This window comes from Cherax quadricarinatus, chromosome 30 (assembly GCF_038502225.1).
Source record: "Cherax quadricarinatus isolate ZL_2023a chromosome 30, ASM3850222v1, whole genome shotgun sequence".
NCBI lineage: Eukaryota > Metazoa > Arthropoda > Malacostraca > Decapoda > Parastacidae > Cherax > Cherax quadricarinatus.
Window position 1 is genome coordinate 28,894,547 of NC_091321.1, and position 25,543 is coordinate 28,920,089.

General features: G+C 42.5%; 1 protein-coding gene across 1 annotated transcript in view; it reads left to right on the forward strand.

Annotated features, from left to right (window-relative positions):
• Nucleotides 1-22,796, forward strand: part of LOC128692570 (Kruppel-like factor 2) — a 104,691-nt gene extending 81,895 nt beyond the window's left edge. The window contains exon 2 of the mRNA XM_053781728.2: nt 18,647-22,796. Coding sequence (XP_053637703.2) covers nt 18,647-20,062 — 1,416 coding nt within the window. The 3' untranslated portion in view covers nt 20,063-22,796. The remainder of the gene's footprint in view (nt 1-18,646) is intronic.
• The last annotated feature ends 2,747 nt before the right edge of the window (nt 22,797-25,543 follow it).

Consider the following 25,543-nt stretch of genomic DNA (forward strand, 5'->3'; position numbering starts at 1 on the left):
CTCTTAACAGGAAAATAATCGTTAAGTAAAAGGACACAAGTGTAACTAATGTGACATTTTATTGCAGCAACGTTTCGCTCTCCAGGAGCTTTATCAAGCCGTTAGCTCTTGGAGAGCAAAACGTTGCCACAATAAAATGTCACATTATTTGCACTTGTATCCTTTTGCCTAATATATTGTGGGTAATTCTCCCATCATTAATACAAGAAAAGAATTGTTGATGGTTGTGTGTAATTTAAAATGGTTTTGGTTTTAGGTAGGAGGAATGGATATTTTTAAGGGACACAGTATCACTGAAAATTTTTAGAGCAACTAAAGTCAGTGTTTTACTGTGGTGAAGGCTGACTTTTTTTTTTTTACTTTGGTGATCAAATGTTCAATGTGAATTAAGTTTGATTCCGAAAAAAATAACCAGAAATGGCACGAGTAGAGTGAGCTTAACTATTCTGCCAGAGTGTTGAAGAACTGTCCTCGACTGGAGACAATTTGCTCTAAGAAGTAGGCTTCCTCTGTCTGTTTTTCTCTGTTATCTTTATATCTTCCAGCTGAGTCTGTATCCTCCATGTTGCGTAGGCAATAATGTCCTTTAATGGCACAAAACTCACCAATTTGTCAAAGTCACGTCCACCCCCACCCAACTACAACCCCTCCCCACTTCCTCACCCCCGGGGATCGGCACCGACGCACAAAGGCAATTATTTTTTTTTTTTTTTTTTGCCAGGTCATGAGAGGTTTTTCCCGGCCCTCGACGGAGCTCAGGATATTTTTTTTTTTTACTGATATTTAGCCTCTACTGGTACACTGACTTTAAGACAGCAACATTCACAAAGTTATAACTTCTATCCTCAGCAGATGACATGATGACAGTCCTCTCTCGAGCCTCTCCTCGCAGGTAGGAATGAAATCGTGCTCCTCAATCCCGTTCTCACTAGTTCAGGACAGCTGGCAACATCTATACAAGTCTACGTCACTAAATTTAGAAACCAAGCTTTCAACATTTCGTACATTAAATCCAAGCTTCGGTTGCTCTTCATTCTAATAATTTGTACACAACCCGTTTCGGTCTGACTTGGGCCATTTACAAAGTCCCATTGTAACTTTGCAAATAGTTCAAGTCAGACGGAAACGTCGTCGTAAGCTTCTTTCTCATGTGAGTCGGTTATTTATGCATTGTTCCAGTCACGAAATTGTGCCTTTTTCTTCTAATCATTTGTATCATTTACAAGCTCCTGTTGTACTATCTCACGCCTCAGTTCCTCCCTCTGCAACTGCTTAACAGCAAAAACAAACCGGCTCCTGTGTCAAGCACAGCCTTTGTTCCTTAAGCAGCAACAACGCTGAGGCACAACAATCCCTCAGTGTGGACGGACATCCAGTCGCTGCTGCTGCTCTTGTTCTTCCAGAATTCCTGTTTTATCTTCACTGGATTTTCACTATACGAATAATTAATTCTTCACAACAGAAATAATGCATGGGAAGAATTTCATGCTACCCTGACCTTGTAAATGTATTAAAGGTTAGCTCTGGTGTCAGTCTTGAAGGACAAGCACCAGCCACACCATGGTATCAGTCTTGAAGGACAAGCACCAGCCACACCATGGTGTTAGTTTTGAAGGACAAGCATCAGCCACACCATGGTGTTAGTCTTGAAAGACAACCACCAGCCACACCATGGTGTCAGTTTTGAAGGACAAGCATTAGCCACACCATGGTGTTAGTCTTGAAGGACAAGCACCAGCCACACCATGGTCTCAGTCTTGAAGGACAAGCATTAGCCACACCATGGTGTTAGTCTTGAAGGAGGAAATTGTTAAGGCCACAAGGCACGAACACATAGTAATTCTAGGAGACTTTAACTTTAGTTATATTCATTGGAATTTCTTAACTGGGAATTTAGAATCAAACAACTTCTTAGAAGTAGTTCAGGATTGTTTTTTGAAGCAGTTTGTGACAGAACCTACAAGGGGAAATAACCTGCTTGACTTAGTTCTGGCAAACAATGAATCCCATGTTAATAATTAAGAAATTTCAGAGGAACTTGGTGCTAGCGACCACAAATCAATTACATTTAGCATTGAATGGAAGTATGATAGTAGGGATAACTCAGTAACAGTTCCAGATTTTCGCTTAGCAGATTACGATGGGCTTAGAGAATACTTATCATCTGTTGACTGGGGTAACGAAGAGAGCTATCAGTATGACAGCTCTCTTCACTATACATGCTGACCAAAGAACATTTATCCCGTATAAAGATATTAGATCAAACAGAAATGATCCAAAATTAGTGAATAATAGGCTGAAATATCTACTAGGGCATAAGAAAGGAATTTATAGGCGTATCAAAAGAGGTGAGAGTCATCTTATGAATCAGTATATTGACATTAAGAGAGACGTTAAAAAGGGGATAAGAAAAGCTAAACGCGACTATGAAATTAAAGTTGCTAGGGATTCTAAAACTAACCCAAAAAGTTTTTTCCAGGTCTATAGAACAGAAGTTACAGATAAGATAGGTCCCCTTACAAATAACTATGGGCATCTTACTGACAAAGAGAATGAAATGTGCTCGATTTTAAATAATTATTTTCTCTCGGTTTTTACACAGGAAGACACTAACAATATTCAGTAATTAATTTTTATAGTGGGCCAGAAGAAGATAAATTATGTAACATCACAGTCACTAGTGAAATGGTTGTGAAGCAGATAGACCGACTGAAGCAAAATAAGTCACCGGGTCCTGATGAGGTTTTTTTCAAGGGTTCTTAAGGAATGCAAAATGGAACTTTGTGAACCATTAACTAATATTTTTAATTTATCTCTTCAAACAGGTGTAGTGTCTGATATGTGGAAGATGGCTAATGTAATTCCTATTTTTAAAACAGGGGACAAGTCGTTACCGTCAAATTACCGCCCAATAAGCCTGACTTCAATTGTAGGCAAATTACTAGAGTCAATTACAGCTCAGATTATAAGAAGCCATCTCGATAAGCATAGCTTGATTAATGATACTCAGCATGGATTCACAAGAGGCCGGTCTTGTTTAACTAATTTATTAACTTTCTTCAGTAAAGCTTTTGAGGCTGTTGACCACGATAAAGAATTTGATATTATTTACTTAAATTTTAGTAAGGCATTTGATAGAGTTCCGCACCATAGACTGTTAAAGAAAGTGGCAGCTCATGGCATTGGGGAAAGGGTGCTCTCGTGGATCGAGTCATGGCTCACAGACAGGAAGCAGAGAGTGTCCATAAATGGGGTTAAATCCGAGTGGGGATCAGTAACAAGTGGCGTTCCACAGGGATCAATCTTGGGCCCGTTGTTGTTTATAATATATATCAATGATCTTAATGAAGGAATTACTAGTGATATGAGCAAATTCGCCGATGACACAAAGATAGGTAGGATAATTGATTCAAACGTAGATGTTAGGGAACTTCAGAAGGAAAAGTGGCAGATGCAGTTCAATGTAGATAAATGCAAGGTTCTAAAGCTCGGGAGTGTCCATAACCCTAGCACTTATAAGTTAAATAATGTAGAACTTAGCCATACAGATTGCGAAAAGGACTTGGGGGTTATGGTGAGCAGCAACCTTAAACCAAGACAGCAATGCCTAAGCATATGTAATAACACTATACCCTGTGGAGGCTGTGACAAGATTTACGTAGGTGAAACAGCAAGAAACCTCGACACCCGCCTCAATGAACACATTTACGCATGTAGGAACGATAACTTGAACAACGCCTGTGTACAACACCGAAATTCCACCAGTCATCTCATGAAATTCAGAGACGCCCAATTAGTGATCAAAGAAACTAATTTCCGCAGACGCAAGTGCCTCGAATCAGCACTGATCGCTGTTTCGAATACAATTAAACAAAACAACGGCAGCTTCACCATCTCCGAAGTCTTAGCAAGAATCCTCCTGAAAACAGTAAACCCTGCCATCACATAGTCTCTCCTGTTATACTACACAAAGCACATTACAGAGAGTGAACACTGAAACAAGCTGCCTCTTTCCAGTCTATATTTGTCCAACCTATTTTTATGTTACCCAAGTAATAGCTTTTATATCCTTTTACTCTTGTACGATTCAATTGCTCTATCATATTGTATTACTTTTGTCACTACTAATACTACTACTACTACCACCACTAGTGAACATCGAAATGTTACCTCACTAGTATTGCACCTCACTCTGAGCCTTTATATACCCTCTGTGTCCATGTATTGTTTGTAATGGCTTGATAAAGCTCCTGGAGAGCGAAACGTTGCCACAATAAATGTCACATTAGTTGCACTTGTGTCCTTTTACTTTACATATGTAATAAGGCAAATAGATTACTGGGATTTATATCAAGAAGTATAAGCAACAGAAGTCCAGAGGTCATACTGCAGCTTTATACATCATTAGTAAGGCCTCACCTAGATTATGCAGCTCAGTTAAGAACATAAGAACATAAGAAAGGAGGAACACTGCAGCAGGCCTGTTGGCCCATACTAGGCAGGTCCTTTACAATTCATCCCACTAACAAACATTTGACCAACCCAATTTTCAATGCCACCCAAGAAACAAGCTCCGATGTGCAAGTCCCTCTCAAATCCAACCCCTCCCACTCATGTACTTATCCAACCTAAATTTGAAACTACCCAAAGTCCCAGCCTCAATAACCCAACTAGGTAGACTGTTCCACTCATCAACTACCCTATTTCCAAACCAATACTTTCCTATGTCCTTTCTAAATCTAAACTTATCCAATTTAAATCCATTACTGCGGGTTCTCTCTTGGAGAGATATCCTCAAGACCTTGTTAATATCCCCCTTATTAATACCTATCTTCCATTTATACACTTCGATCAGGTCTCCCCTCATTCTTCGTCTAACAAGTGAATGTAACTTAAGAGTCTTCAATCTTTCTTCATAAGGAAGATTTCTAATGTTATGTATTAATTTAGTCATCCTATGCTGAATGTTTTCTAACGAATTTATGTGCATTCTGTAATATGGAGACCAGAATTGAGCTGCATAATCTAGGTGAGGCCTTACTTATGATGTATAAAGCTGCAGTATGACCTCTGGACTTCTGTTGCTTACACTTCTTGATATAAATCCCAGTAATCTATTTGCCTTATTACGTACGCTTAGGCATTGCTGTCTTGGTTTAAGGTTGCTGCTTACCATAACCCCCAAGTCCTTTTCGCAATCTGTATGGCTAAGTTCTACATTATTTAACTTATAAGTGCTAGGGTTATGGACACTCCCGAGCTTCAGAACCTTGCATTTATCTACATTGAACTGCATCTGCCACTTTTCTGACCAAGAGTAGAGTTTGTCTAAATCCTCCTGAAGTTCCCTAACATCTACGTTTGAATCAATTATCCTACCTATCTTCGTGTCATCGGCGAATTTGCTCATATCACTAGTAATTCCTTCATCAAGATCATTGATATATATTATAAACAACAACGGGCCCAAGACTGATCCCTGTGGAACGCCATTTGTTACTGATCCCCACTCGGATTTAACCCCATTTACGGACACTCTCTGCTTCCTGTCTGTGAGCCATGATTCGATCCACGAGAGCACCCTTCCCCCAATGCCATGAGCTGCTACTTTCTTCAACAGTCTTTGGTGCGGAACTCTATCAAATGCCTTACTAAAATCGAAGTAAACAATATCAAAGTCTTTATCGTGGTCAACAGCCTCAAAAGCTTTACTGAAGAAAGTTAATAAATTAGTTAGACAAGACCGGCCTCTTGTGAATCCATGCTGAGTATCATTAATCAAGATATGCTTATCGAGATGGCTTCTTATAATCTGAGCTATAATTGACTCTAGTAATTTGCCTACAATTGAGGTCAGGCTTATTGGGCGGTAATTTGACGGTAACGACTTGTCCCCTGTTTTAAAAATAGGAATTACATTAGCCATCTTCCACATATCAGACACTACACCTGTTTGAAGAGATAAATTAAAAATATTAGTTAATGGTTCACAGACTTCCATTTTGCATTCCTTTAGAACCCTTGAAAAAACCTCATCAGGACCCGGTGACTTATTTTGCTTCAGTTGGTCTATCTGCTTCACAACCATTTCACTAGTGACTGTGATGTTACATAATTTATCTTCTTCTGGTCCACTATAAAAATTAATTACCGGAATATTATTAGTGTCTTCCTGTGTAAAAACCGAGAGAAAATAATTATTTAAAATCGAGCACATTTCATTCTCTTTGTCAGTAAGATGCCCATAGTTATTTTTAAGGGGACCTATCTTATCTCTGACTTTTGTTCTATATACCTGGAAAAAACTTTTTGGGTTAGTTTTAGAATCCCTAGCAACTTTAATTTCATAGTCCCTTTTAGCTTTTCTTATCCCCTTTTTGATGTCCCTCTTAATGTCAATATACTGATTCATAAGATGACCCTCGCCTCTTTTGATACGCCTATAAATTCCTTTCTTATGCCCTAGTAGATATTTCAGCCTATTATTCATCCATTTTGGGTCATTTCTATTTGATCTAATTTCTTTATAAGGGATAAACGTTCTTTGAGCAGCATGTATTGTGTTCAGAAAACTGTCATATTGATAGCTCTCTTCGTTACCCCAGTCAACAGATGATAAGTGTTCTCTAAGCCCATCGTAATCTGCTAAGCGAAAATCTGGGACTGTTACTGAGTTATCCCTACTATCATACTTCCATTCAATTCTAAATGTAATTGATTTGTGGTCGCTAGCACCCAGTTCCTCTGAAACTTCTAAATTATTAACAAGGGATTCATTGTTTGCCAGAACTAAGTCAAGCAGGTTATTACCCCTTGTAGGTTCTGTCACAAACTGCTTCAAAAAACAATCCTGAACTACTTCTAAGAAGTCGTATGATTCTAAATTCCCAGTCAAGAAATTCCAATCAATATGACTAAAGTTAAAGTCTCCTAGAATTACTACATTATCGTGCCTTGTGGCCCTAGCAATTTCCTCCCATAGTAGTTTCCCCTGGTCCCTATCTAAATTTGGGGGACGGTATATCACACCTAAAGTTAATTTTTCATGCCCCTCTGAAAATTCTATCCAAACAGACTCTGTATGTGTTACTTCAGACTTAATACCCGTTTTTATGCAACAGTTCAAGCGATCTCGGACATACAATGCCACCCCACCCCCCTTCCCGATACTTCTATCTACTTGGAACAATTTAAAACCCTGAATGTGACATTCTGCAAGCATGTCCCGACTTTTTGAATTAAACCACGTCTCAGTAATGGCAAATACATCTATGTTACCTGCACTAGCAACTAGTCTCAACTCGTTCATCTTATTCCTAGCACTGCGACTATTTGTGTAATAAATACTTAAAGACCCTCCTCTCTCTTTACCCTTCCTGCTCCTTTCTGTTATTCCACTAAACCTATTACTGTCCTTGTCAATTAGTGCCACTGGCTTTCCAATATCCACCTCATTTTGCCTATTACTAGTTCTCCTAGTACTCATATTACTGCCCTGAGACTTCACAGTTTTCCCGCAAAAACCCATACCACTAACTATTCCTAGTTTAAAGACCTAACAGCTCCCTCCACTGCGTTGGCCAGTGCTCCCACCCCACACCTAGATAAGTGAACCCCATCCCTGGCATACATGTCATTTCTGCCATAGAAAAGGTCCCAGTTGTCAATGAATGTTACCGCATTTTCCTTACAGTATTTGTCCAGCCAGCAATTGACACCAATTGCTCTGGACAACCATTCATTTCCAACTCCTCTCCTTGGCAAAATGCCACATATGACAGGTTTCCCACCCTTCCTCCTAATTATCTCTATTGCTGACCTATACCTGCTAATCAGGTCCTCACTCCTACGTCTGCCAACATCGTTGCCTCCAGCACTGAGACAGATAATAGGATTGCTCCCATTACCTCTCATGATGTCATCCAGACGGCTAACAATATCCTTCATCCCAGCCCCAGGAAAACACACTCTCTGCCTCCTACTCCTGTCCTTCAAGCAGAATGCCCTATCCATGTACCTAATCTGGCTATCCCCAACAACAACAATGTTTTTACCTTCCTTGGCGTCGTCCGTCGTGATGCTCCGAGTAGTCGACTCACATTCGCCAGGTAGCATTACACCACTTGTAGAATTCGTCAAGACGTTCTCGATGGTCTTCGTTGGGGTTTCTAGGGATGTCTCACTCACGTCTGCCAATGCTTCTTTGGTGCTCGTTGTGGCATTCCCAGTAGAACATTCACATTCGTCGGGTAGCACCGAGAATGGGTTGGAAGTTTCCACGGTAGTCTTCTGGTTTCTCGTTGTTTCTGCCTCTCCAACCGTTTTCTTGATCTTCAGCTTGGTTCCATGTTGCCCGGCCACTGACCAAGCTCCCCTCTTAACCTGGGGACTCACAACAGGAGGATTACTACGAATCCTCTTGTTCTCCTCCGTTAATCGCCGTATCTCCATCTTAGCAACTCTGAGCTCTTCTCTCAGCTGCTGGTAAAGTTGCTCAAGAGAGGGTATCCTGGTTCAGATTCACAGAGAGCACACAAACAGGTCTTCACAGAGCTAAGTACACGTCACCACTGAGCCCATCTAGAGCTTAAGATTAATTAGTTATGTAGGGAAGGAAAATCAAAATAATTTTAAAATTCCGCTATATAAAGCTCTCAAGTGATTAAAATAAAAACTGAAAGGTTAAATATAAGGCAGGAATTAATTCCTCAGAAATTGTGGTATGTTGATGACTAACACAAATAATACAATGGAAACATAAACACATGCAGTTTAATGTGATCCTTTATTGACATTAAACTGCATATGTGTTTATGTTTCCATTGTGTCGGTATTTTATACCATTTATTTTCACAAATAATACAAGTGATTAATCTCCAAGAGCATGTGGTGGCATTTAAATGCCAACTGCGATAAACAGATTTTTCAACACGAATCCGCATAGTGTGACAACTTCAGTTGCAAGTACTGATAAACACTGAGTTCACCTCAGTCATCAGGGATGTGGTTTAGAAAGACACGTAAGCAAACACTATGACATATTTATTAGAAAATAAAGAAGTAAAGAGCTCATTAAACTCGTGAAAAAAAAAAAAAATCTGGAAAACGCAAGATGTCAATATTTCTCAATGTTTCACAATATTTCTAAGAAAATCCAATTTCATATATTATTCTACAAAATTGACAAGTTAGCCCCTGCACAGACAAAATTCAAACCAGAAAATCTCAGTGAAGGTACACGAGTATTTTGTGTTTGTAATATACCAGAAAAGGCATTGTGTGGTTCTTACGTGGAAGCCAATTTATTAAATAAATTTGTCAATTTTAAATTTACATAGCTAAAAGCGAAAGATTTCTTTAAATAAATCCCAATAACACCAAAAGTTTGAAGCCTATCACAAAAGGCATTATCCAGTAATTACTCTGAAGCCAACGATCCCAAGTATTTTAACAATTTCATTAAAATTTGTAATTTGCATCTGTACAATTTATACTTAAGAGAGTATCAGTCTTCACACCGAATGTATCAGCGTGAATGTCAGAGTTTTGGATGGAGATAAATTATTACTATTATTATATTCATCAGGAGGCGCTAAATTCACAGGGGTCACTCAGCGGCCGGGGACTGGGAGGCAGTCAGGTTTGGTCCAAGGAAAGAGAGATGGTAACTCCAGTTTCTTGGATGAAGACACCTGCAGCAGCGTGCAGGCAACCTGCTCCGAGGTGGAGGCAGTGACAGAGACTCGCGTGATGTAGATAGGTGTGGTGGAGACGGTAGGGTTGTGCCTCCTGGTTGAATACATAAATACTTAATTAAATGCATTTTTACCCATGTCTCGTCCTGCTACCAGAACCCCAATAAATTAATTCATTCCAAATTACTTAGCTGTTGAGAAGCAAATACCCCAGTTGCAAGAAAAGTTGCAGTATCAACATTAACAAATTTGTCATTGCTTGAGCCGTAATTCGGGTGATAACAGAGGAATGAATTAGATGTATTACAGTATGAAAGAAATCTGGGAGTGGGTTCGTCTAGTGGCTGAGGGACAGTCGATCACTTGAGCGGGAACGGAGCGGAACGGATGTAAACAAACTGTCCGTATCTTCCCGTGATCGCGCATGAGTGTTTGGCTAATGGCTTCGATTGTGCCTATGTGCTTCAATAATGGGCTTTTAACCGTGCCGAACCGCTTCAGTGGAGAGTTTTAGGGAATGTGCGGTGCTTCTGAAATATTTTTATTCGTGTTTTAGCGCTGCATTTTTAATGCATTATCTTCCTAATTCATTTATAATTGACTCGTGAGTGACTAAAAAATTTTTTTCCTGTTAATCCAACACAACTGGCACACTTGCACTCATAACAGTGTAACGATTATTTTAACAGCACAGGAGTCCACAATTATACAGCTGCCATGCCTGTAGTCATGCCACTGCAATATAATTACACAACTCACTCACCTGTGTCATGAACCTGGTATACATAAACATGAAAAACTCTGGTATACTCTTAATTCCACCACAATCATGCCAGTTTTATAAATCATTCTGGTGTTACATGAACACAAATAATTGGTATATTCAGAATCATACATGTAAATTATCAATTCAGTTTCATATATTCATACAAATATCTTACTCTCATATGTCATTGTCAGCAGTACTGAGTCAGCAGTGTTGGTTGTGTCAGCAGTACTGAGTCAGCAGTGTTGGTTGTGTCAGCAGTACTGAGTCAGCAGTGTTGGTTGTGTCAGCAGTACTGAGTCAGTTGTGTTGGTTGTGTCAGCAGTACTGAGTCAGTGGTGTTGGTTGTGTCAGCAGTACTGAGTCAGTGGTGTTGGTTGTGTCAGCAGTACTGAGTCAGTGGTGTTGGTTGTGCTAGAAGTACTGAGTCAGTGGTGTTGGTTGTGTCAGCAGTACTGAGTCAGTGGTGTTGGTTGTGTCAGCAGTACTGAGTCAGCAGTGTTGGTTGTGTCAGCAGTACTGAGTCAGTGGTGTTGGTTGTGTCAGCAGTACTGAGTCAGCAGTGTTGGTTGTGTCAGCAGTACTGAGTCAGTGGTGTTGGTTGTGTCAGCAGTACTGAGTCAGTGGTGTTGGTTGTGTCAGCAGTACTGAGTCAGTGGTGTTGGTTGTGTCAGCAGTACTGAGTCAGTGGTGTTGGTTGTGCTAGCAGTACTGAGTCAGTGGTGTTGGTTGTGTCAGCAGTACTGAGTCAGTGGTGTTGGTTGTGTCAGCAGTACTGAGTCAGTGGTGTTGGTTGTGTCAGCAGTACTGAGTCAGTGGTGTTGGTTGTGTTAGCTGTACTGAGTCAGTGGTGTTGGTTGTGTCAGCAGTACTGAGTCAGTGGTGTTGGTTGTGCTAGCAGTACTGAGTCAGTGGTGTTGGTTGTGTCAGCAGTACTGAGTCAGTGGTGTTGGTTGTGTCAGCAGTACTGAGTCAGTGGTGTTGGTTGTGTTAGCAGTACTGAGTCAGTGGTGTTGGTTGTGTCAGCAGTACTGAGTCAGTGGTGTTGGTTGTGTTAGCAGTACTGAGTCAGTGGTGTTGGTTGTGTTAGCAGTACTGAGTCAGTGGTGTTGGTTGTGTTAGCAGTACTGAGTCAGTGGTGTTGGTTGTGTTAGCAGTACTGAGTCAGTGGTGTTAGTTGTGTTAGCAGTACTGAGTCAGTGGTGTTGGTTGTGTCAGCAGTACTGAGTCAGTGGTGTTGGTTGTGTTAGCAGTACTGAGTCAGTGGTGTTGGTTGTGTTAGCAGTACTGAGTCAGTGGTGTTGGTTGTGTTAGCAGTACTGAGTCAGTGGTGTTGGTTGTGTCAGCAGTACTGAGTCAGTGGTGTTGGTTGTGTTAGCAGTACTGAGTCAGTGGTGTTGGTTGTGTTAGCAGTACTGAGTCAGTGGTGTTGGTTGTGTTAGCAGTACTGAGTCAGTGGTGTTGGTTGTGTTAGCAGTACTGAGTCAGTGGTGTTGGTTGTGTTAGCAGTACTGAGTCAGTGGTGTTGGTTGTGTCAGCAGTACTGAGTCAGTGGTGTTGGTTGTGTTAGCTGTACTGAGTCAGTGGTGTTGGTTGTGTCAGCAGTACTGAGTCAGTGGTGTTGGTTGTGCTAGCAGTACTGAGTCAGTGGTGTTGGTTGTGTTAGCAGTACTGAGTCAGTGGTGTTGGTTGTGCTAGCAGTACTGAGTCAGTGGTGTTGGTTGTGTTAGCAGTACTGAGTCAGTGGTGTTGGTTGTGCTAGCAGTACTGAGTCAGTGGTGTTGGTTGTGCTAGCAGTACTGAGTCAGTGGTGTTGGTTGTGTTAGCAGTACTGAGTCAGTGGTGTTGGTTGTGCTAGCAGTACTGAGTCAGTGGTGTTGGTTGTGTTAGCAGTACTGAGTCAGTGGTGTTGGTTGTGTTAGCAGTACTGAGTCAGTGGTGTTGGTTGTGTTAGCAGTACTGAGTCAGTGGTGTTGGTTGTGCTAGCAGTACTGAGTCAGTGGTGTTGGTTGTGCTAGCAGTACTGAGTCAGTGGTGTTGGTTGTGTTAGCAGTACTGAGTCAGTGGTGTTGGTTGTGTTAGCAGTACTGAGTCAGTGGTGTTGGTTGTGTTAGCAGTACTGAGTCAGTGGTGTTGGTTGTGTTAGCAGTACTGAGTCAGTGGTGTTGGTTGTGTTAGCAGTACTGAGTCAGTGGTGTTGGTTGTGTTAGCAGTACTGAGTCAGTGGTGTTGGTTGTGCTAGCAGTACTGAGTCAGTGGTGTTGGTTGTGTTAGCTGTACTGAGTCAGTGGTGTTGGTTGTGTTAGCAGTACTGAGTCAGTGGTGTTGGTTGCGTTAGCAGTACTGAGTCAGTGGTGTTGGTTGTGTTAGCAGTACTGAGTCAGTGGTGTTGGTTGTGTTAGCAGTACTGAGTCAGTGGTGTTGGTTGTGTTAGCAGTACTGAGTCAGTGGTGTTGGTTGTGCTAGCAGTACTGAGTCAGTGGTGTTGGTTGTGTTAGCAGTACTGAGTCAGTGGTGTTGGTTGTGTTAGCAGTACTGAGTCAGTGGTGTTGGTTGTGTTAGAAGTACTGAGTCAGTGGTGTTGGTTGTGTTAGCAGTACTGAGTCAGTGGTGTTGGTTGTGTTAGCAGTACTGAGTCAGTGGTGTTGGTTGTGTTAGCAGTACTGAGTCAGTGGTGTTGGTTGTGTTAGCAGTACTGAGTCAGTGGTGTTGGTTGTGTCAGCAGTACTGAGTCAGCAGTGTTGGTTGTGTCAGCAGTACTGAGTCAGCAGTGTTGGTTGTGTTAGCAGTACTGAGTCAGTGGTGTTGGTTGTGTTAGCAGTACTGAGTCAGCAGTGTTGGTTTTGTTAGCAGTACTGAGTCAGTGGTGTTGGTTGTGTCAGCAGTACTGAGTCAGTGGTGTTGGTTGTGTTAGCAGTACTGAGTCAGTGGTGTTGGTTGTGTTAGCAGTATTGAGTCAGTGGTGTTGGTTGTGTTAGCAGTACTGAGTCAGTGGTGTTGGTTGTGTTAGCAGTACTGAGTCAGTGGTGTTGGTTGTGTCAGCAGTACTGAGTCAGTGGTGTTGGTTGTGTTAGCAGTACTGAGTCAGTGGTGTTGGTTGTGTCAGCAGTACTGAGTCAGTGGTGTTGGTTGTGTTAGCAGTACTGAGTCAGTGGTGTTGGTTGTGTTAGCAGTACTGAGTCAGTGGTGTTGGTTGTGTCAGCAGTACTGAGTCAGTGGTGTTGGTTGTGTCAGCAGTACTGAGTCAGTGGTGTTGGTTGTGCTAGCAGTACTGAGTCAGTGGTGTTGGTTGTGTCAGCAGTACTGAGTCAATGGTGTTGGTTGTGTTAGCAGTACTGAGTCAGTGGTGTTGGTTGTATTAGCAGCACTGAGTCAGTGGTGTTGGTTGTGCTAGCAGTACTGAGTCAGTGGTGTTGGTTGTGTCAGCAGTACTGAGTCAGTGGTGTTGGTTGTGTCAGCAGTACTGAGTCAGTGGTGTTGGTTGTGTCAGCAGTACTGAGTCAGCAGTGTTGGTTGTGTCAGCAGTACTGAGTCAGTGGTGTTGGTTGTGTCAGCAGTACTGAGTCAGTGGTGTTGGTTGTGTTAGCTGTACTGAGTCAGTGGTGTTGGTTGTGTCAGCAGTACTGAGTCAGTGGTGTTGGTTGTGCTAGCAGTACTGAGTCAGTGGTGTTGGTTGTGTCAGCAGTACTGAGTCAGTGGTGTTGGTTGTGTCAGCAGTACTGAGTCAGTGGTGTTGGTTGTGTTAGCAGTACTGAGTCAGTGGTGTTGGTTGTGTCAGCAGTACTGAGTCAGTGGTGTTGGTTGTGTTAGCAGTACTGAGTCAGTGGTGTTGGTTGTGTTAGCAGTACTGAGTCAGTGGTGTTGGTTGTGTTAGCAGTACTGAGTCAGTGGTGTTGGTTGTGTTAGCAGTACTGAGTCAGTGGTGTTGGTTGTGTTAGCAGTACTGAGTCAGTGGTGTTGGTTGTGTTAGCAGTACTGAGTCAGTGGTGTTGGTTGTGTCAGCAGTACTGAGTCAGTGGTGTTGGTTGTGTTAGCAGTACTGAGTCAGTGGTGTTGGTTGTGTTAGCAGTACTGAGTCAGTGGTGTTGGTTGTGTTAGCAGTACTGAGTCAGTGGTGTTGGTTGTGTCAGCAGTACTGAGTCAGTGGTGTTGGTTGTGTTAGCAGTACTGAGTCAGTGGTGTTGGTTGTGTTAGCAGTACTGAGTCAGTGGTGTTGGTTGTGTTAGCAGTACTGAGTCAGTGGTGTTGGTTGTGTTAGCAGTACTGAGTCAGTGGTGTTGGTTGTGTTAGCAGTACTGAGTCAGTGGTGTTGGTTGTGTCAGTGGTGTTGGTTGTGTTAGCAGTACTGAGTCAGTGGTGTTGGTTGTGTTAGCTAGCAGTACTGAGTCAGTGGTGTTGGTTGTGTCTAGCAGTACTGAGTCAGTGGTGTTGGTTGTGCTAGCAGTACTGAGTCAGTGGTGTTGGTTGTGTTAGCAGTACTGAGTCAGTGGTGTTGGTTGTGGTAGCAGTACTGAGTCAGTGGTGTTGGTTGTGCTAGCAGTACTGAGTCAGTGGTGTTGGTTGTGTTAGCAGTACTGAGTCAGTGGTGTTGGTTGTGCTAGCAGTACTGAGTCAGTGGTGTTGGTTGTGCTAGCAGTACTGAGTCAGTGGTGTTGGTTGTGTTAGCAGTACTGAGTCAGTGGTGTTGGTTGTGTTAGCAGTACTGAGTCAGTGGTGTTGGTTGTGTTAGCAGTACTGAGTCAGTGGTGTTGGTTGTGTTAGCAGTACTGAGTCAGTGGTGTTGGTTGTGTTAGCAGTACTGAGTCAGTGGTGTTGGTTGTGTTAGCAGTACTGAGTCAGTGGTGTTGGTTGTGCTAGCAGTACTGAGTCAGTGGTGTTGGTTGTGTTAGCAGTACTGAGTCAGTGGTGTTGGTTGTGTTAGCAGTACTGAGTCAGTGGTGTTGGTTGCGTTAGCAGTACTGAGTCAGTGGTGTTGGTTGTGTTAGCAGTACTGAGTCAGTGGTGTTGGTTGTGTTAGCAGTACTGAGTCAGTGGTGTTGGTTGTGTTAGCAGTACTGAGTCAGTGGTGTTGGTTGTGCTAGCAGTACTGAGTCAGTAGTGTTGGTTGTGTTAGCAGTACTGAGTCAGTGGTGTTGGTTGTGTTAGCAGTACTGAGTCAGTGGTGTTGGTTGTGTTAGCAGTACTGAGTCAGTGGTGTTGGTTGTGTTAGCAGTACTGAGTCAGTGGTGTTGGTTGTGTTAGCAGTACTGAGTCAGTGGTGTTGGTTGTGTTAGCAGTACTGAGTCAGTGGTGTTGGTTGTGTTAGCAGTACTGAGTCAGTGGTGTTGGTTGTGTCAGCAGTACTGAGTCAGCAGTGTTGGTTGTGTCAGCAGTACTGAGTCAGCAGTGTTGGTTGTGTTAGCAGTACTGAGTCAGTGGTGTTGGTTGTGTTAGCAGTACTGAGTCAGCAGTGTTGGTTTTGTTAGCAGTACTGAGTCAGTGGTGTTGGTTGTGTCAGCAGTACTGAGTCAGTGGTGTTGGTTGTGTTAGCAGTACTGAGTCAGTGGTGTTGGTTGTGTTAGCAGTATTGAGTCAGTGGTGTTGGTTGTGTTAGCAGTACTGAGTCAGTGGTGTTGGTTGTGTTAGCAGTACTGAGTCAGTGGTGTTGGTTGTGTCAGCAGTACTGAGTCAGTGGTGTTGGTTGTGTTAGCAGTACTGAGTCAGTGGTGTTGGTTGTGTCAGCAGTACTGAGTCAGTGGTGTTGGTTGTGTTAGCAGTACTGAGTCAGTGGTGTTGGTTGTGTTAGCAGTACTGAGTCAGTGGTGTTGGTTGTGTCAGCAGTACTGAGTCAGTGGTGTTGGTTGTGTCAGCAGTACTGAGTCAGTGGTGTTGGTTGTGCTAGCAGTACTGAGTCAGTGGTGTTGGTTGTGTCAGCAGTACTGAGTCAATGGTGTTGGTTGTGTTAGCAGTACTGAGTCAGTGGTGTTGGTTGTATTAGCAGCACTGAGTCAGTGGTGTTGGTTGTGCTAGCAGTACTGAGTCAGTGGTGTTGGTTGTGTTAGCTGTACTGAGTCAGTGGTGTTGGTTGTGTTAGCAGTACTGAGTCAGTGGTGTTGGTTGTGTCAGCAGTACTGAGTCAGTGGTGTTGGTTGTGTTAGCAGTACTGAGTCAGTGGTGTTGGTTGTATTAGCAGTACTGAGTCAGTGGTGTTGGTTTTGTTAGCAGTACTGAGTCAGTGGTGTTGGTTGTGTTAGCTGTACTGAGTCAGTGGTGTTGGTTGTGTTAGCTGTACTGAGTCAGTGGTGTTGGTTGTGTTAGCAGTACTGAGTCAGTGGTGTTGGTTGTGTTAGCAGTACTGAGTCAGTGGTGTTGGCTGTGTTAGCAGTACTGAGTCAGTGGTGTTGGCTGTGTTAGCAGTACTGAGTCAGTGGTGTTGGTTGTGTTAGCAGTATTGTGTTAGCAGAGTTGTGCCACGGAACACCGTAGGCTCAAAATACACATTCATCTGGTGGAGACTGTCTTACAATTTTCTCAGAGATAATGATAAAATCAGTATGTTAGTGTGGCGAAACGTTTCCTCATTAAAAATACCCAAGTGTTGCACATTTGTCTTATTTATCAACTTGTCAGTTCTCTGAACCATTCATCGACAGTATGTTAGTATGCCCAGTTTTTATTATATGGAGTGTTAAATTCAGCTCGGGTAAGTTAGCGAGTACTTGTTTCGAGTCACAATTTTTACAAGGACCCGTCTCGGGAGACACCACTACCACAATTCATGGATAAAAGAAGCACTGATGTAGTTAACTTTTGCATTTAATGTATCAGCTAAGCGTTGTTATCCTTCCTTAACTCACTTTAAAGCTCAGCCTTATCTAAGGTATATTACCACCCATAACAATCGGCTAACACCTATTTACTGCTAAGTGAACAGTGACAGTAGGTGTTAAGGGAGGTAACCGTATGTCTCAGCGATCCACAGTGAACAGATCATTCAGCTGCGATACGATGGCGCTAACACTGACTTCGGTAGCCACACTGTGCATATACTTGAAAAGTTGCAGGTTATGTTAGGTAGGAAAGAAACTTATGTGCAAATGGAATGACGGGGTATGATGAAAAAATTTTCTATAGCGTTTAGTGACTTGCAGTGTATTGAAAATAAGTGTGGTGGGGTGTGTAGCGCACGGAATGCCTTCACACTACTGCTGTGGTATAGCGGTTTTCATTTTGTGCTGATATGTGCACGTGCGTCCTTGGGTTATAGTAGCTAATGGTAATCTAAGATAATGTAGTGTCAGGTTATCTGGAATAATTCCTCCCTTCCCTTCTTTCGATTTTGGGTCATCTTAATGTGTTTGTGGGGTTGAACGTTTGTGCTAAGGTAGAGGTGGCGGCCCCTCTCTCCTGGGAGGCGCACCAGGGTACTTGCCGGGCTATTAGCCAGCCTCTGTATTTCGGTGGGAATGACTGTGATATTGTCTCTTTTGTCTAATTTGTGTGATGTATGGCTAATTATTTAAAACGGTAGATGGCAAAGTTTTTCGATGTAAATCATTAACTTCGGACTGTTTTTCTTGGAGTGCAGTGAGGATTTCTGTACTATACCCTTACATTTGAAGAGTTTCGAGAGTTTCACTACTCTCGGAGCCTGGCCACGGGCCAGGCTCGTCTGGTCCTTGCCTGGTCAACCCGGCTGTTGTTGCGGAAGGCCCCCTGCCCCACATATCCATCACAGCCTGGTTCATCTGGCACCTGGTGAAGATACTTGTCCAGTTTCCTCTTGAAGGCTTCTACATTTGTTCCAGCCGTGTTTCTAATATTTTCTGGTAAGATGTTGAATAGTCTGGGACCCCTGATGTTGTCCCCACCGCACCCCTGCTCCTCACTGGGTTTATTTTACACTTCCTCCCCTATCTCTCACTCCAGTATGTTATGGCAGTGTGCAGATTTGGGACCAGGCCCTCGAGTACTTTCCAGGTATATATTATCATGTATCTCTCTCCTCCGCTCCAATGAGTACATGTTCAAGACTTGAAGGCGTTCCCAGTAATTCAGGTGTATATGAGTAACTTAATTATAGTGTTAATCATTTGGTACTGAGAGTAGCAGTTACATCAGCAACTTTTCATGTTGAAAGCTTTGTAAATTCAACAACGCAATCAGTCTGGAATAATGCCCTCCACTGATAAGTTTTTTCCAGCAGGTATGGCGTGGAGGGAGTGTCTTCAGCAGCGCCTCGGAACCGTCGTGGTCACCCGCCCTCCACGTGTTTTCCTCCAGTGGTCTGCATCTTCCCCAACATGACTTTAACCAACTTTCCCAGCCTGAATCTCGTCATGTTACCCAGCACGACCCCCGACACTTTCCCCAACCTGACGCAGGCCGTCCCCTTCTTCAACCTGATCCTCGTCATTTTCCCCACCAGGGGCACCTCCCCCAGCACCAGCAAACACAGGGGTCACGGCACTCACCTCACCCCCCAGCCTCTACATCATGGCACCATGACCTAGCTCTTCAACAACCTGTCGGAGCATTTGAAATTCTGTGCAAGAATGAATTCTCGAGTCACAAAGTGGATCCCATGTCTGGAGGAGCCTTCCCTACAGAGTGTAAGAAGGAGGACGGCACCGGACTGCCGGAGAAGGAGGGCGTGGGTCCTCTGGGAGACTCTTCACCTTTTGGTAAACTTCCTTTGGGCATGAACAAGGCACGAAGTTTTCCATCTCAGGGAGAGTACGGGAAGACTAGTTTCCCGAGTGTGTCTCGGGAGGGAGACACAGCAGAAAGAAGCACTTCACTAAGCTGTGAAGGAAAAATCAAGATGGAAGATGAGTGGACGAGCGAGAGAGCGGCGGGGCCCAGCACGCAGTCATCCAGCACTGCGCGACACGACTACAACGCCAATGTGTCGCTCATTCATCAACATATTCAACAGTACCAACATCCTTCACCATTTCATCCGAGTCTGTCATCGTTCTCCCCGGTTGGTGGACAGCAGGTTTACCAGCAGGGAGCTGCAGGACAGCAGTACGGAACACAGCATCCTGCACCACAGCACCACCAGCACTACCAGCACCCGCCTCCCCTCTCCTCATGGGGAACACCATACCAAGGACCTGAAGGAAGCTCATATGGTGGTGACCAACACTACAACATCTACGCTCGCTCTGTGTATATACAGGGAGGTCCTGGTCCCCAGTATTCATACGCGGGGTTGACAGCGTCCTCTCCGGGGCCCTCCAGGCATGTTACGGTGCCCCAAAGTGCCCTTCCCTCACCCAGTGCCCAAACCCCAGCCATTACCGCCCCAATAAAAGCTCGTCGTCGACGACGATGGACACGACGCAAGGCGATCATCCACACGTGCTCTCAAGCGGGTTGTGCCAAGACGTACGCCAAGTCGTCTCACCTGAAGGCACATATGAGGACTCACACTGGGGAGAAGCCCTACACATGCGACTGGAAGGGCTGTGGCTGGAAGTTCGCGCGCTCTGACGAGCTCACCCGTCACTACCGTAAACACACAGGTGATAGACCTTTCCAGTGTCGACTCTGCGAGAGAGCTTTCTCTCGCTCAGATCACCTCAGTCTTCACATGAAGCGTCACATGGCTCTCTGAGCCTCATATCTGAGTTACATAATACATATGAAGGGTTACCTGGCTCACACTCCCTCTGAGACCGGTTGAAAAAAAAATAACATTGATAAAAAAAAATCCACGGTATGGTTAGAGTTAGAACCCATGTCAAGTGCGTCGTAAAACTCCAGGGCAGCGCGTAAGCCATGGCTTCTAACCCCACCCGTACCGTGATTTCTTTGGAATAAATGTTGTTACGATTATGTGAGTCATAACATTGGTTTCTGCAGCAAACAAGCATAAGTGCCACGTAATTCAGAATGTCTCATGGCCCTGATGAATACATGACAGTTAAATGACAGAGCTTTACATGAAAAAAGGCTCTCACGGTCTCATGTGAACATCTGAAGCACATAAAACATCATGTGACTTATCATGTGACATGAAATGTCACATGGCTCTGCGGAGCTCACAGGAGGCATCGCACTGGCAACGTAAGCTCAAATGAAGCTTCAAACGGATCTGTGAAGCTAATACAAAGTGTCACACAGCCCTCAAAGATCACATGCAGCATCACATGGGATCAGACTCACATGAAGCGCCACATTGCCCTCTGAGGTTATACGGTTCAAAGTGTTACATGAAGCATCATATGACCCAGTGAGGTTTACACAAGGCGCCAAACAGCTCTTTGAGAGTCACATTAAGTGTTTTAGAAGCTCTCATTAAACGTTGCATGAATCTATGAGTCTTAAATCAAGTGTCACGTGGTCTTCTGAAGCTGCCACAAAACTTCACAGGTTCCCTCGAGGTTCACATGGCGATCTAAGGTTCACGTTGAGCATCATATAGCCATTTAAGGTTCACATAGCTAAAGTTCACATGCAGCATCACATGGCCATCTAAAGCTTAAATGAAGCATCACATGGCCCACTAAGGTTCAAATGACGTATCACATAGCCCTCTAAAGCTTACATGAAACATCATATGATTCTCTAAGGCTCTCATGAAACATCACTTAGCCCTGTAAGGCTCACATGAAGCATCACATGGCCATCTAAGATTTACATAAAGCATCAATATAGCCCTTTGAGACTCTCATAGCCCTCTGGGACTCGTAGCTCTCTTGTGAATTACATAGCCCTCTTGAGAATCACGTGGCCCTCTTGAGAATCACATAGCTCTCTTGAGAATCACATGGTTCTCTTGAGAATCACATGACCCTCTTGTGAATCACATAGCCATCTTGTGAATCTTATAGCCCTCTTCAGAATCACATAGCCCTCTTGAAAATCACATAGCCCTCTTATGAATCATATAGCTCTCTTGTGAATCACATAGCCCTCCTGTGAACCGTACAGCTCTCTTGATAATCACATAGTCCTTTTTAGAATCACAAGGCCCTCTGAGACTCACATGAAACATAACTTGGCCCTCTGAGACTCACATGACACATAACATGGCCCTCTAAGACTCACATGACACATAACATGGCCCTCTGAGACTCACATGACACACAACATGGCCCTCTGAGACTCACATGACACATACATGACCCTCTGACTCACATGACACATAACATGGCCCACTGAGACTCACATGACACATCACATAGCCCTCTGAGACTCACATGACACATAATATGGCCCTCTGAGACTCACATGACACATAACATGGCCCGCTGAGACTCACATGACACATACCATGGCCCGCTGAGACTCACATGACACATAACATGGCCCGCTGAGACTCACATGACACATCACATGGCCCGCTGAGACTCACATGACACATCACATGGCCCCCCGAGGCTGAAATAGGCCTTATAGTCCCGTCATTGTTGTTACATATGTACCTGTGTGCCTTTTTATATTTTATGTGCATTTGTACAGCTGTTTCTTTATACTGTATGTGTGTACAATATAGCTGTGTACATGTGTACATGTATACCTGTATACGTGTGCACACATAATGCTGTTTATGTGTATACATGCATAGCTGTGTACGTATGTACTCGTATAGCTGTGTACATGTGCACATAGCTGTAAACGTATGTACATGTAGATGTGTGTATGTATTTACGCATAGATGTGTACATGTTTCCACGAATAGCCGTGTACGTGTGAGCTCACTTATAGCTGTGAGTAAGCGTGTGTACACACAGTTTTGTAGCTGTGTACGTGTGAGTGAACATACGCACATGCATAGCTGTGCACATGTATACACATAGCTGAGTTACTGAGTACATGTGTACACGCACAGCCGTATAAATATGTACTTGTGCACAATAATAGCTATGGAACTATGTACGTGTGCACACGTATGTACGTATGTAGCTGTGTACGCTTGCAGCTGAGTAACTATGTACGTATGTGCATGTTTAGCTGTGTACGTGTGTATACGTAAAACTGTGCTTGTATTCACGCATATCTGTTTAACTGCATGTGTTTACACGTACAGATGTGTAACTGTGTACGTGTGTATACATGTAGCTGTGTGCGATGCTTGTGTGTACACGTTTAGCTCTGTACTGTGTACGTATATGCACATATAGCTGTGTACCTGTATAAGTGTATAACAAGTACAGCTCTTAAAGTGTGCACACGTACAGCTGTACAACTGTGTACGTCTGTGTATGTAGATATGTGAACGTCTGTTATGCGAGTTATAACATTATTATCAATTAAAAATTATAATTATTATTAATATTGATATTATTATTAAAAAATATTATAATTGTTATTAATATTGATATTATTAAAAAAAATTATAATTATCCAAATCATCATTATCCAAATAACAAACTCAAACGAAATAATTATAAAATAACCAGAATTCTGAGAAAGTAGAAGAGAACGAAATGCGCCTCTGACCACCTACACATTACTAAATGGTTATAACTATGGCCATATATATTTAAAGGGGTGGAGGGGTAAGCCAGTGGAAGGTCTCCTTCAGATGACCAAAAGGTCCAACAGCGGATCATCATCTAAGACTCACATTGAGAAATACTTGTCCTGTTTCCTGACAAATCTCACCTAACTTAACGTTACTGTTAAGTTCACAACTGCACCAATATCCTCTAAGAACTTCCTAGTTAGTATCATAGAAGGATGGATCTATGGACACCTCTAAGAAACATAATTTTCGCTCTAAATTTATTCTAATTAATAAATGTAATCAGGGCAAGTTAAATATAATCAAGGCAGGTTAAATATGATCAGGGTAAGTTAAATATAATCAGGGTAAGTTAAATATAATCAGGGTAAGTTAAATATAATCAGGGTAAGTTAAATATAATCAAGGCAGATTAAATATAATCAGGGTAAGTTAAATATAATCAGGGTAAGTTAAATATAATCAGGGTAAGTTAAATATAATCAAGGCAGGTTAAATATAATCAGGGCAAATTAAATATAATCAAGGCAGGTTAAATATAATCAGGGCAAATTAAATATAATCAAGGCAGGTTAAATATAATCAGGGCAAGTTAAATATAATCAAGGCAGGTTAAATATAATCAGGGCAAGTTAAATATAATCAAGGCAGGTTAAATATAATCAGGGCAAGTTAAATATAATCAAGGCAGGTTAAATATAATCAGGGCAAGTTAAATATAATCAAGGCAGGTTAAATATAATCAGGGCAAGTTAAATATAATCAAGGCAGGTTAAATATGATCAGGGCAAGTTAAATGTCTTTTGTTTACATCTCCGCCACTTTCAATGTCATTTATAAAAGCTTAAAACACACACACACACACACACACACACACAGGAGTCACAGCCAGGAGCTGTGACTCGACCCCTGCAACCACAAATAGGTGAGTACACACACACACACACACACACAGAGGTATGATAAAGCTCACGGCTCAGGGAGAGGGACCTATTAGCGATCAGTGAAGAGGCGGGGCCAGGAGCTCGGACTCGACCCCCGCAACCTCAACAAGGTGAGTACACACACACACACACACACACACACACACACATATATATATACATATATACACATATATATATGTAAATGTATGAATATATATATATATATAATATATATATGTCGTGCCGAATATGTAAAACTGGTCAATTAGCAAGAACTCATTTAAAATTAAGTCCTTTCTAAAATTTTCTCTTATACGTTTAAAGATATATTTTTTTCATTAATGTTAATGTAAAAAAATTTAATTTTGCACCAAAAGGAGCTTAGAAAACTTACCTAACCTTATTATAACAAACGCAATTTATTTTAGCCTAACCCAACTAAATATATTTTAGATTTGTTTACAATAATTTAATACTAAACAAACACAGTGAAATATATTTTTTTCGTTAGGTTCAGAATGGTTTTAGCGAAATTATTGCATACACAAATTTTCACTTGTCCTATATGGCAAGATGAGCGTTGCTATTTAAGTCAAGATGGCAAGTTCTGCCTATTCGGCACGACATATATATATATATATATATATATATATATATATATATATATATATATATATATATATATATATATATATATATATATATATATTTCAACAAGCCGGCCGTCTCCCACCAAGGTAGGGTGACCCAAAGAGAAAGAAAATCCCCAAAAAGAAAATACTTTCATCATTCAACACTTTCACCTCACTCACACATAATTACTGTTTTTGCAGAGGTGCCCAGAATACAACAGTTTAGAAGTATATACGTATAAAGATACACAATATATCTCCCCAAACTGCCAATATCCCAAACCTCTCCTTTAGAGTGCAGGCATTGTACTTCCCATTTCCAGGACTCAAGTCCGGTTATATAAAATAACCGGCTTCCCTGAATCCCTTCACTAAATATTACCCTGCTCACACTCCAACAGATCGTCAGGTCCCAAATATCATTTGTCTCCATTCACTCCTATCTAACACACTCAAGCACGCTTGCTGGAACTCCAAACCCCTCACCCACAACACCTCCTTTACCCCCTCCCTCCAACCTTTCCGAGGACGACCCCTATCCCGCCTTCCTTCCCCCACAGATTTATACGCTCTCCATGTCATTCTACTTTGATCCATTCTCTCTACATGACCAAACCACCTCAACAACCCCTCTTCAGCCCTCTGACTAATACTTTTATTAACTCCACACCTTCTCCTAGTTTCCACACTCCGAATTTTCTGTATAATATTTACACCACACATTGCCCTTAGACAGGACATCTCCACTGCCTCCAACCGCCTCCTCGCTGCTGCATTTACCACCCAAGCTTCACACCCACATAAGAGTGTTGGTACCACTATACTTTCATACATTCCCTTCTTTGCCTCCATAGATAACACTTTTTTGTCTCCACATATACCTCAACGCACCACTCACCTATTTTTCTTCATCAATTCTATGATTAACCTCATCCTTCATAAATCCATACGCCGACACGTCAACTCCCAAGTATCTGAAAACATTCACTTCTTCCATACTCCTCCTCCCCAATTTGATATCCAATTTTTCTTTATCTAAACCATTTGATACCCTCATCACCTTACTC